Source organism: Coregonus lavaretus (genome assembly GCF_964263955.1).
Source record: "Coregonus lavaretus genome assembly, chromosome: 12".
In the NCBI taxonomy this organism is placed as follows: Eukaryota; Metazoa; Chordata; class Actinopteri; order Salmoniformes; family Salmonidae; genus Coregonus; species Coregonus lavaretus.
Genome location: NC_139999.1, coordinates 29,004,605 through 29,016,883, shown reverse-complemented (window position 1 = coordinate 29,016,883; position 12,279 = coordinate 29,004,605). Strand labels below are relative to the sequence as shown.

The 12,279-nt window shown below is 46.4% G+C and overlaps 1 protein-coding gene across 3 annotated transcripts in view; it reads right to left on the bottom strand.

Annotated features, from left to right (window-relative positions):
* Positions 1-1,194: 1,194 nt before the first annotated feature.
* Positions 1,195-12,279, bottom strand: part of LOC311137908 (transcription factor SOX-13-like) — a 49,499-nt gene continuing 38,414 nt past the window's right edge. For 2 of the 3 annotated variants that reach the window (XM_084172515.1, XM_084172517.1), the window contains 12 exons: positions 11,716-11,830; positions 11,308-11,394; positions 10,923-11,095; positions 10,728-10,796; positions 10,500-10,614; positions 9,335-9,408; positions 8,336-8,498; positions 6,991-7,109; positions 6,084-6,189; positions 5,659-5,829; positions 4,075-4,291; positions 1,195-3,610 (listed from right to left, as the gene is read on the bottom strand). In XM_084172515.1, the coding sequence (XP_084028641.1) occupies positions 3,328-3,610; positions 4,075-4,291; positions 5,659-5,829; positions 6,084-6,189; positions 6,991-7,109; positions 8,336-8,498; positions 9,335-9,408; positions 10,500-10,614; positions 10,728-10,796; positions 10,923-11,095; positions 11,308-11,394; positions 11,716-11,830 (1,692 nt within the window). In that variant the 3' untranslated portion in view covers positions 1,195-3,327. The remainder of the gene's footprint in view (positions 3,611-4,074; positions 4,292-5,658; positions 5,830-6,083; positions 6,190-6,990; positions 7,110-8,335; positions 8,499-9,334; positions 9,409-10,499; positions 10,615-10,727; positions 10,797-10,922; positions 11,096-11,307; positions 11,395-11,715; positions 11,831-12,279) is intronic. The other variant, XM_084172516.1, reaches the window with a different exon arrangement.

The following is a 12,279-nucleotide window of genomic DNA, read 5'->3' as shown; positions in this document are numbered from 1 at the left end:
AGGATCGGTAGGATAGTCAGTTTTACGAAGGCATGTTTGGCAGCATGAGTGAAGGAGGCTTTGTTGCGAAATAGGAAACCGATTCTAGATTTAACTTTGGATTGGAGATTCTTAATGTGAGTCTGGAAGGAGAGTTTACAGTCTAACCAGACACCTAGGTATTTGTAGTTGTCCACATACTCTAGGTCAGACCCGTCGAGAGTAGTGATTCTAGTCGGGTGGGCGGGTGCAAGCAGCGTTCGGTTGAAGAGCATGCATTTAGTTTTACTAGTGTTTAAGAGCAGTTGGAGGCTACTGAAGGAGTGTTGTATGGCATTGAAGCTCGTTTGGAGGTTTGTTAACACAGTGTCCAATGAAGGGTCAGATGTATACAAAATGGTGTCGTCTGCGTAGAGGTGGATCTGAGAGTCACCAGCAGCAAGAGCGACGTCATTGATATACACAGAGAAAAGAGTTGGCCCAAGAATTGAACCCTGTGGCACCCCCATAGAGACTGCCATAGGTCCAGACAACAGGCCCTCCGATTTGACACATTGAACTCTATCTGAGAAGTAGTTGGTGAACCAGGCGAGGCAGTCATTTGAGAAACCAAGGCTATTTAGTCTGCCAATAAGAATGCGGTGGTTGACAGAGTCGAAAGCCTTGGCCAGGTCAATGAAAACGGCTGCACAGTACTGTCTATTATCGATCGCGGTTATAATATCGTTTAGGACCTTGAGCGTGGCTGAAGTGCACCCATGACCAGCTCAGAAACCGGATTGCATAGCGGAGAAGGTACGGTGGGATTCGAAATGTTCGGTGATCTGTTTGTTGACCTGGCTTTCAAAAACGTTTGAAAGGCAGGGCAGGATGGATATGGGTCTGTAACAGTTTGGATCTAGAGTGTCACCCCCTTTGAAGAGGGGGATGACCGCGGCAGCTTTCCAATCTCTGGGGATCTCAGACGTTACGAAAGAGAGATTGAACAGGCTAGTAATAGGGGTTGCGACAATTTCGGCGGTCTTAAATGGCTGAAGGAGGCATCCCATAATGACTGGGTGGTTACCATGATAAGGACTTGGGTGGAAATTCACCTTGGTAACCTCGGAGTCAGTATGGTAAGAACTAATTACTGGACTGCACTCCTGTGGGGATATAGGAGCACGTGATTGCAGCTGAACAAGCAAAGGAGTACACACAGAAAACATAGACAAATGTAACACAACCAATTTATTATTTTCAAAAAAACAAACAAAACCACAACTTAGAAAACATACAGAAAAGGTACACCTTTAAATTACACAGGCTCTTATAAACAAAATAAAGTCTATATTTACATCAGCAGGGGTGACAACAGGTGACAGTTCTCTTCCTCTGGGTTTCTGTCATAATTAGATAAACATGTTTCTCTGATACATCTGTCGCTATACAGTCCCAACATTTAACAGTGCCATCCCCTTGGCTCTGGGTTGAAGTTGTGCTTAGCAACAGACCTAGGATTTTTTTTTACACTATCCATATCCTAGCCTTAACATTATAGGCAACGATTTAAAACTGACCATAGATCAGTGTCCAGGGGCCACTTCTTCCTACTCCCCCAAGCAAGGCTCACCAAAAGCTTTACCACAGTGTGACAGCAACTAAACACAGGCCTGTCTCAGTTAATAATATGATTACACCACAAATCTGACCTTCTGTCCAGTACATTGTGATTAAGACTGTATCCCAATAGTCTAAAGTGGCTTCATATTCTGTTTTTCTTCTCCATCTGCACTGATCTGAAAACATGGGTTGAAAACTTTCATTTCACCTGTCCAGATCTTTCAGGTCAGTGCAGATGAAGGAAAGGAGACTAAGTAACATTAGGACTATTGAGATGGAGCCCTGTTGTGAGAAGGCAAACTGCAGTACACGGACAGAGAAACAGCTGTGGTCAAGACAAGAGGCCAGGGTGTCAGGATACACAGACAAAGTGTTCAGGCCAACCTTTGAGTTCAATAACCACACGCACACAAAGAAACACACATTTTACAGAACATTTGTATAACATTCTGTGCCAAATACATTGTAAACCCGCGTTCAAAATAAATTGATTGAAAGACATATGCACACACATCACATACAGCTTGTACACAACTAGAGAATAGAGAAGGATGAGATGAATCTAGAATAAGGGCTTGGAGGGGGATTCCTTACACATTTCTCCTCATTTACAGTAGATGTAACTGCTGATACACCACTTCTATCACAAGTGCAAACCTGTGAAACACTGGGTGCATCCCAATAGTCTAAAGTGGCTTCCTCGTCTCCCCTACTCTACTTGCACTGATGTGAAAGAAACTCTCGCAGAAGGAATCCCCCATATTGCTTTTACTTATCCTATGTTTTGTTGTCAGTGCATATGAAGGAGAGGATATAAGGAGACAAGTTTATATTTTAGACTACTTTGGTGCAGCCTTTGAGTCTGTTTTGGAAAGGAGATGAGGGTTCAGTGAAAGTGCATTCTTACAGAGTGCATCTCATTGCCTATGCTTGACCAGTGCATTGGCTAATAATGGGGATTATTCAGCCTCTATCACCACAGACCAGGTCATCTGTAAATATTGAGAATAAAAAAATAGTAAAAAATATCAAATACAAATATTTATTAATTTCTAACAATCTTAATGTGGGATATTTCATGGTGCTGTGCCCATCCCAAACAGCAGAGGGCAGCACTCTCCTTCAGAATCAAAATCAGATCTATCCCTAATTACTGATAAATGTAGCTAATGTTTCAGTTTTTAAGGATATGGTCTAGACATAATAGATATTTGGTTTTAAGGGAAACATCTATGTCAATGCCTGTTGGTGACAGTAATGGACCTCAAGTCTAATCCAGTGTATCTCAACTAATTTCACATTGTGAATGTCTGCTTCACATTTTGAATGTGCCTTTTATCACTAGCAACATGGATAGCCCAATCTATGATATGATTCATGACCAATTATCTTTTAGATTCAGCTGCCAGATTTATGAGTAAATGGCAAACACCTTTAACATCGTAACAAACAATGGTCTCATACTAACCCTAACATGTCATGGGCTCTCCTGACATGGTCATATCACATGGCTAAGATTTAACCGTTGAACTCTAGCACACTTGATGTGGTCCAAGATCCCCTTCTCCACACATACCCCTTTTCATTCAGTTCTCTACACACATATTTCTTTCTCTCCGTTCCTCTCTTCTTTTTCCCTTTCTTCTCTCTCTGTCAGTCAGTGAGTAGCACTAGCTTTCCCTTGCTCCTTTATCCCTATTAAACTCTGTCCCCCTCCCTCTCCCTCCCTCACTCTCTCCCTCGCCCTCAGTCAGTGAGGAGAACTAGCTCTCCCTCGCTCCTCTCTCCTCTGTCGCTCTCCTCCCCCTCGCTGTACGGTGGTGGTCTCTCTCTCTCCCTCTCTCTGTGGAGTGGAGTGGGTGTGATCTGCCCCTCAGGTCTGCGAGGAGGCGGAGCCTCCAACCCTCGTGGCAGGTAGTGCTCCAATAGCGCAGGGTGGAATGGCACCGTCGGCATGGAGACCGTTCCACCGCCGCCTGGGTATTGGCCATCGCCTGGGGCGTAGTGCAGCTTCAGCGGCTCTGATTGGCTGGAAGACAGGAAGAGACAGGACTTTGGTGCTGGAATGTCCAACAAATCCCAAATCCTTGTCTAAATCTGAAAGGACTGGATAGGTGTTTGCCCTGAGGCATGGCTGTATGTAGAGGTCTAGCACCATGTCTCAGGACAAGTCCATACCCAGAGAAGAGGACTGGACTGAAGTAAACAAACCACTCAAAGCTGCTGTTACTCAAGAGCAGTTTTACAGTCATAGAGAACAATAGAGCAGAGTTTTATTCACTATGAGAAACGACATAACCAGCTGTAGCCCTGCATTTCTATTTAACCACAGTGGGTTTGTTTGTGTTCTTACAGAAAATGCATGTGGGACGGGAACAGAGTTCATTGTTTATTTTCACTAAGAGCTCTCTGTATAATAGCAACTCAGGTTCTATTCACTGTCAGGGCCAATCTCTAACAGAACATAATCTCCAGTGTGTGTGTGTGTGTTACCTGTGTGTGTATGCCCCTCTCTGCTCCTGTCTCCGGCTCTTCATCATGGCTTTGTACTCGCCCACCCGGAGTCTCCGCCCCTCCACGATGCAGGTGCGTTTGGGGCGGGGCTTGTATTTATAGTCGGGGTAACGCTCCAGGTGCTGTCGGCTCAGCCTGGCCTGCTCCTCATAGTAGGGCTGCTTCTCCTGGTTAGACATAGACTTCCATCTAGTTCCTGGAGGGAAGGAAGGACACAGACAGAGTCGTGAAAAAGGACACACGTGCACACAGTCGTGAAGGCGGCGCAACAGCACTTCTTCCCCCTCAGGAGGTTGAAAAGGTTTGGCATGAGCTCTCAAATCCTCAAAAGGTTCTACAGCTGTACCATTGAGAGCATCTTGACTGGCTGCATCACTGCTTGGTATGGCAACAGCACCGCCCTCGATCACATGGCACTACAGAGGTTGGTGCGGACAGCCCAGTACATCACTGGGGCCGAGATCCCTGCTATCCAGGATTTTTATATCAGGCGGTGTGAAAGGAAGGCCCAGAAAATCATTAAAGACTCCAACCACCCAAGCCACAGACCGTTCTCTCTGCTTCCGTACAGCAAGCGGTACCGGTGCATCAAGTCTGATACCAACAGGCTCCTGAACAGCTTCTATCCCCAAGCCATAAATAAGACTGCCAATTTGTAAGTCGCTCTGGATAAGAGCGTCTGCTAAATGACGAAAATGTAAATGTCTAAATAGCTAACTAAATGGCTACACAGTGAGATGACCCTTGTATGTTTTTTGTTGTTGTTGCACTGTCTCTATGCACACTCACATAACTCTACACACTCACACACACACACATTTATACCGACTCGACACGCACACACACACACTCATCATATATACGCTGCTGTTACTCTGTTTATCATATATCCTGATGCCTAGTCACCTTACCCCTATACATATCTAACCCTACCACTCCAGTATCCCTGCACATTGTAAATATGGTATTGGAACTGACCCTGTATATACTGTAGCTTCTTACTTTCTCCTATTCTTCTTATTTCTATTTTATATTTCTCGTATGTTTTTGTTCTACCTTATGTTATTTTTAGTACTACATTGATATTTATTACAGTTTTGTTAGGTTTAGAGCTAGAAAGAAAGGCATTTCACTGTACTTGTGCACGTGACATTAAACCCTGAAACTAGTTGGACACAGATTTCCAGAGAAAGGGCTTAGCTAAACTACGTTCGATGGGGAGGGAGGGGAGGAGGGAGCGATAGCATGAGTGTCTCCAGTGCTCCACAATGGAATGGAATGTAAGTGTTTGGTCAGAGGAAAGGGGTGTGTGTGGGGGGGTTCCTGTCGCCGGGGGAAGCAGGTGGCAGATCGTGCCTTCGCATGCCCCTCTGTGCCAGGACTACAGCAGGTGACACACCCGGAATAGAGACACACACACACAAAGAGTACACACAAACAATTATAGTGCACATTGACTGACAGCATGTGTGTGTTTTGCATGTCAATTCAATTTCATACGACTCTATTAATCCCAGAGGAGCCATTAGTGCATGCTTTATGTCCCCGTGTGTGTGTGCTCACCCAGTATCTTGCTGATGGAGGAGTTGTGCATGTCAGGGAAGGCCTGTAGTATACGTCGCCTCTCATCTTTGGCCCAGACCATGAAGGCGTTCATGGGCCTCTTGATGTGGACGGAGGAGGGGGGGCTGCGAACCTCTGTAAACAACCCTACACCAGGAGCAGACAGGGGGCCTGCAGGAGGGGAAGAGGGTGGGGGGGACAGTTAGTCAGTGGCCAACAACAAATCTACTTTCCTTCACTTTTAAAAGAACAAGGTGAAAACAAATACAAGAATTCTCCATGTTGCTTTCCCCTGCTCTGTGTGTTGTGTGTTCAGATCAGTGTAGATAAAGAGGAGGAGAGTAAAGCTCTAGACTACTGCCATGCTTGCCCTCTACCATCTAAACCACATGTTCTTTTTGATCAGGCAGTTATGGAGGGCCTACCCTCAGAGTCACTGCTGTGGTGGTCCTCGTTGGTTTGGCGGGTCTGTCTGTTCTCTCCCGGGTCTGGGTGTGGCAGCCTGTTGCTGTGTCCAGCCACCTTATACTCCTACACAGAGACAGAGAGTTACACACACACACCTGACAGACACAGGCCTACACCTTAACACACATGGGTACACATATTTGAATGTTGCGGCAATAAAAACAGGTCTGAAGAGAGCATTTAACATTATCTCTGTGTGTGTGCGTGCGTGAGTGAGTTGAACAGCACTATTTCTGGCTGAGCAGGGTGATGTTTCTCATATCAGCCAGTGTTTTAAAGCAGGAAATAATAGAGGGATGAGGAGGAGAGAACTGTGTTGTTTATAGACCTGCGGAGGGGAGGAGAGGAAGAGAGGATGGTGGAGGGGTGAAAGACATAAGGACTATCCTCTATGATGGCACCAAATGCTCCACAACAATGACATTGTCACTGCTGAAGAATGGACTCGTCTTGGAGCTTTTGGTGCCATTGTGGAGTCCATGAAAAGTCTACATTTCAAACACACTTGGCCGAACACTATCTATGGCTCTGGAGAGAAGAGGAGGAGGGAGAGAGAGACGGCAGAGAGGAGGGGGAGAGGAGGGGAGAGGTGTGTTACAGTGGACAAAGGAGAAAGGTGAGTCATCCCCATGGTGTTTATAAGAACACTTTTGTAAGTTTACAGCAGCTGTTGTTCCTGCTTGAGGACATGGCTGATACTTTCTCAGTGTGTGTGTAGCTGAGACATTCTCCAGTCTATAACAGCCACTGTGAGACCACGCATCCCTGTAACCCTAAACCTGGCCCTGAACCCACCCCCGACCCTAAGCCTGCCAGCCTGTGTGTGTGTGTGACAGGAGAGAGTGACTTTAGACAATGGCTTACCATCCTGGCAGTGCTGTCTTTCTCTCGCTCCCTCACTCTTCCGCCCGGCCCATGACTCCACAGCAGCTGCTGTGCATCGTGGATGGCCTGGGTCACCACATCCCCCTCTCCCAGGAAACCTGTAGAGAGAGAGGAGGAGAGAGAAAGAGAGAAAATTAGGGGGGGGAAAAAACAGGTACAAATTGGTCATTAGAAGCTCAAATGGACAGTGCACCGACAAAGTGTTGCAAATGTCAATATAAAAGTGAGTCAAGGTATCAGAGTACACCTATTGCATCAGAGGGGATGGGGATGGTAGCGCACAAGCCCTGAAGTCAAAGGAGGAACAGGTTCTCTCACACACCACACACACAGTCAGGGTGTTGACATGCCTGAATTTGAGGAATGGCATGAGTGGAGGTAGGTATGTGTGTGTGTGTGTGTGTGTGTGTGTGTGTGTGTGTGTAAACATTCAGTTTATTAGGTACACCATCTAGTACTGGGTCGGATCCCCCCCCTTTGCCTCCAGAATAACCTGAATTCTCCGGGGAATGGATTCTACAGGGTGTGGCGTTCAAACATTGCTCAATTGGTGTCAAGGGACCTAACGTGTGCCAGGCAGGATGGGACCATAGACTCATGCTGCTTACGCCAAATCCTGACTCAGGATCATCAGCATGACGCAACAGGAACCGGGATTCGTTGGACCAGGCAATGTTTTTCCACTCCTCAATTGTCCAGTTTTGGTGATCACGTTCCCACTGGAGCCACTTCTTCTTGTTTTTAGCTGATTGGAGAGGAACCTGGTGTGGTCGTCTCCTGCAATAGCCCATCCGTGACAAGGATCGACGAGTTGTGCATTCCGAGATGCCGTTCTGCACACTACTGTTGTACTGCGCCGTTATTTGTCTGTTTGTGGCCCACCTGTTAGCTTGCACAATTCTTGCTATTCTCTTTCGACCTCCCTCATTAACGAGCTGTTTTCGCCCACAGGACTGCCCATGACTGGATGTTTTTTGTTCATCACACCATTCTCAGTAAACCCTAGACATTGTTGTGCGTGAAAAGCCCAGAGGTCGGCCATTGCTGAGATACTGGAACCGGCGCGCCTGTCATCGATGATCATACCACACTCAGTCGCTTAGGTCACTCGTTTTGCCCATTGTAATGTTCAATCGAACAGTAACTGAAGGCCTCGATGCCTGCTTTATATAACAAGCCACGGCCTTGTGACTTCCTGTCTGTAGGAGCGAACCATTTGTGTAGCATATTAATGTACCTAATAGACTAGCTGGCCGGTGTGTGTGTGTGTGTGTGTGTGTGTGTGTGTGTATGTGTACGTACGTGTGTGTGCGTGTAGACTGACCCAGGTTAAGTGCAGGTCGTGAAGGGCTGTCTCTATGGTTGTCCCTGGGTCTGTACCCCCCCTGCAGAGTCAGCGAGCCCAGCTCAAAGGCCTGCGGGCTGGGGCTCTTCCCCATGTCCATCCCCTTGGGCTTGGAGGTCAGGTTCAGAGGCTGGCTGGCTTCCTAAGGGGATGAAAGACAGAAGAGTAGACAATTAGCAGTGTGTCAGCCCAACACAAAAAAACACATTCAGAATACACTGCTTACTTAAGTCAATATAAAAACACACACACAACTTAAAATTCTCATCAAAGTCAATATAACAAACACACCCAGGTATGGGGTGGGTGTGTATGTTAGGGTTATGAATGACATATTTGGTGTGTCACGGCAGATCTTTCCTTTCACACCGCTGTAGTGTTTCTTTAGTCTGTCTGTTCTTTCTTTTGTTTAGTGATTGTCTAGTGATTTACGTGATGCCCTTTTCCACTTGTGCAGACAGAGCATGACTGCATTGTGCAGGCAAAGGCACACACACACACATACACACACACACACACACACAACTGTGAATGGGGTGTGGTGTATTTGTTAAGTTGTTCACTGTCCCAGATACCAGAAACATGCATTGTTAATTTGGAGTGCATTGTTTTGACAGCATTTTCAAAGATCTCCCAGCCTGTATCTGTAGTGTTAAGAGAGCTGGCTTCCTAGGTACATACAGTACATACCTCAGGCCTCAACCACCAACATGACATGCTATCCAAATACAAATATCCATGTACTATGTACTATAGTGCTGTATTAGGATTGTAACCTGTGCAATGTTTGCAGCTGTTATTTTCAGAGAGGTATAAAGCACAGAAAACCTGTCTTTATTGACACTTAGCATTTACACCATTTGGTTACTTTCCAATTCAACTTATTTTATTCCATCTGGAAAATAACAGGTGCAAAGAGAGAATCTGGCCAAAGGTCTTACTCTACCATATAGTTTAGTAATGGATGAAAAGCACTACCTGACGGAAGGTACCACTGGGCCTTTTCACAGGGGTGGAGCGAGAGTTCTGCAGCAGCTGCATGGGATAGTCCACTGCAAAATAAAAAGGGTGGAGATGAAAGCTTCACAATCCCTGTCTGAAGGGAACAGAATCAATAACATCCAAACAACGTTTAGACATTATCTGTACTATCATCATGCTGACTGCACCACAGATTGAAGGGTATGAGCAGGGAAAAGGGGGTTTGACTGAGAAGGTTACTGACCACAATACAATTTGAAAGGGACTACTGCTCTTTTTCTTGCAACTTACACAGTACATAGCAACAAGACAAACAAAACCGAGGAGCTAAATTGACCATTGTTTTGTTGTTTCAGATTGACATTTATTATACATTAAAAGTCTGCAGCGATCACTTGATGTCAGCATGTTACTTATTTGTTTTCATAGTGTATGAGAGGATTGAGTGTTTATAATGAACTACTGAGTAATCTAAACCATGTCACAGCCCACCAATGGGCCCCAACCAACCCTCATTTTTGGGAAGCATTGCAGTGGGGCCTTGGTCTGTGGAATTCCAGGTAAAAATACATATCTGCTTCAGTCTACCCTAGCTTCACACCACCTGACCTCCAAGACAGAGAAAAACACTGCCTCACAGATCAATGAGGTTCACAACGACCATCTGCACCCCTATTCACTGCATCCTCCCAGGCCTTTGGAAAGCCAGCAGGCATTGTAAGGCTGCTGAGGTATTCTTGTCAGTGCAGTGTTATGCGCTCAGTGAGGTGAGGCTACATTCAGGGGCAGACGTGTGTTTCTTACTGTTCATACCGAGAGGCTGCAAGGCTCCTAGAAACGCTCTGAGTTCAAGGAAGTCTTATAGAAGCCTTTTCTCCATATTTCTATGAGTGGAGCAATGCTCTACCCAGACAGAGGTCTATATTATTCATCTCTCCATTTCTGCTGCAGTGATCTGTATTTATACCGCACTAGACCTTGAGTTGAAGTATACAGGTCCATTTACAGTACTATAAAAGGTATTATTTATATGATAAAGCTTACAGAAAAACATACAGGAGATATTGCTGAAAGCACTGAGCTGTCGGCATGGTGACAACATGGTAACTCACCTGGCTCGAAGGGGATTGGCTAAGAGAGGTTGGTGAGCAGTGTGACTCACCTGGCTTGCAGGGGATTGGCTGCAGAGGCATGGTCATCTGGGTGTCGGAAGTGACAGGGAGTTGCTGGGTGTTGGGATGGAAGGCTGGGATCATCACGTAGGGCATGTTCACCTGCTGAGACCAGGTCAGACAGAGGGCACAAGGTCAGTCACACTCAGAGTTACCCCAAAGTTACTTCTAAATTCTGTTATGAAAATAGCATGTCATTTATAGAGGTCTCGTCTCACCTGGATCTGCTGCTGAAGCAGGTTGATTTTGTGCTGCTGCTGGATCAACTGCTGCTGCTGTTTGGCAATCTGGAATAAACCACACACACATTAACAACATAAAGCTTAGTCCAGGTACACTCAGGTTATGGTCAATGTTAGGGTTTGGGGTCAGAGTGAGTGTGAGTTGTGTTAGGGGTCAGAGGTCAGGATCACCTGTTCCTGCTGCTGTCTGGCCAGCTCCATCTGCTGCTGTTGTTTCTCCAGCAGCAAGGCGGCCATGTTCCTCTGCTCAGAGTGGGCTCCCAGCAGCTGCTCCCTCAGACCACCCAGCTGGTTGATCATCAACAACAACTGCAGCTCCTTCTCTGCCAGAGACTCTGGAGTGCCTGGGAAGGAGGGAGAACAAGAAAGAGAGAGAACGAGAGAGATGAGTACAAACAGGATTATACATAGAGAGGCAATTAGATATAGGAGGCAGACAGGCAGGCAAGCAGAGACTGACAGACAGGTGGAGAGACAGTTAAGACAAAGCGCTGATGGGTGAGTCAGGGGTGAGAGGTAAAGGTCAGGGGTTAGGGGTAAAGGGGTGAGAGCTCACCTTTCAGGTGGTTGCCTCCCAGGGGGCTTTTGTCCAGAAGTTTATCCCTCCAGTCCACACTCAGAAGCTTCTCTATGGTGGGCATGACTGCCAACAGGACACAGGACAAAGATGTGTTACTTGTTGTCCAGCCGCCATATTGTATGAACAAATGGAATTAGATTGTGTGTGAATCAACGCAGTAGTTCATATTTCAAGGTCTGCTACTTTGTAAGGATTTCAATAGGAAGGTACTTTGTGTGACTTCTCTTAAAAAAGAAAAACAGCCAAGGGAAATTCATTGCAATTCTGTAGCCAACGAATAGGAGCACAAACTTGAGCACACTGAGAGCTAAGGCAAACTCCTCTAGCCTCCTCAGATTCTAAATGGGATTCATTGTAAAAAAAAAAGGTGTAGGTGTACCATACCTTCGCTGACAGTGGGGTGCATGTGTCCCTCTGGTCGGTGGTTGTACCCCCTGCTGCCCCCCTTCATCCCCACAGGACTCTGTCTGAGAAGCTGTTCCTTACCAGGAGAGCCCTCCTACCAAGACATTTTACATTACATTTTAGTCATTTAGCAGACGCTCTTATCCAGAGCGACTTACAGTTAATGAATACATCTTTTTTTATACTGGCCCCCCGTGGGAATTGAACCCACAACCCTGGCGTTGCAAACGCCATGCTCTATCAACTGAGCTACATCCCTGCCGGCCATTCCCTCCCCTACCCTGTACGACGCTGGGCCAATTGTGCGCCGCCCATGAGTCTCCCGGTCGCGGCCGGCTGCGACAGAGCCTGGATTCGAACCAGGATCTCTAGTGGCACAGTTAGCACTGCGATGCAGTGCCTTAGACCACTGCGCCACTCAGGAGGAAAACATTGTTAGATCACAATCATATAGCTAACAAACTGTAGCTAGTTTGCCTGTGATAAACATAGTACAACCAGATCTACACAAGTGCCTATAGGCAAGGACTAGTGGGATTGGGA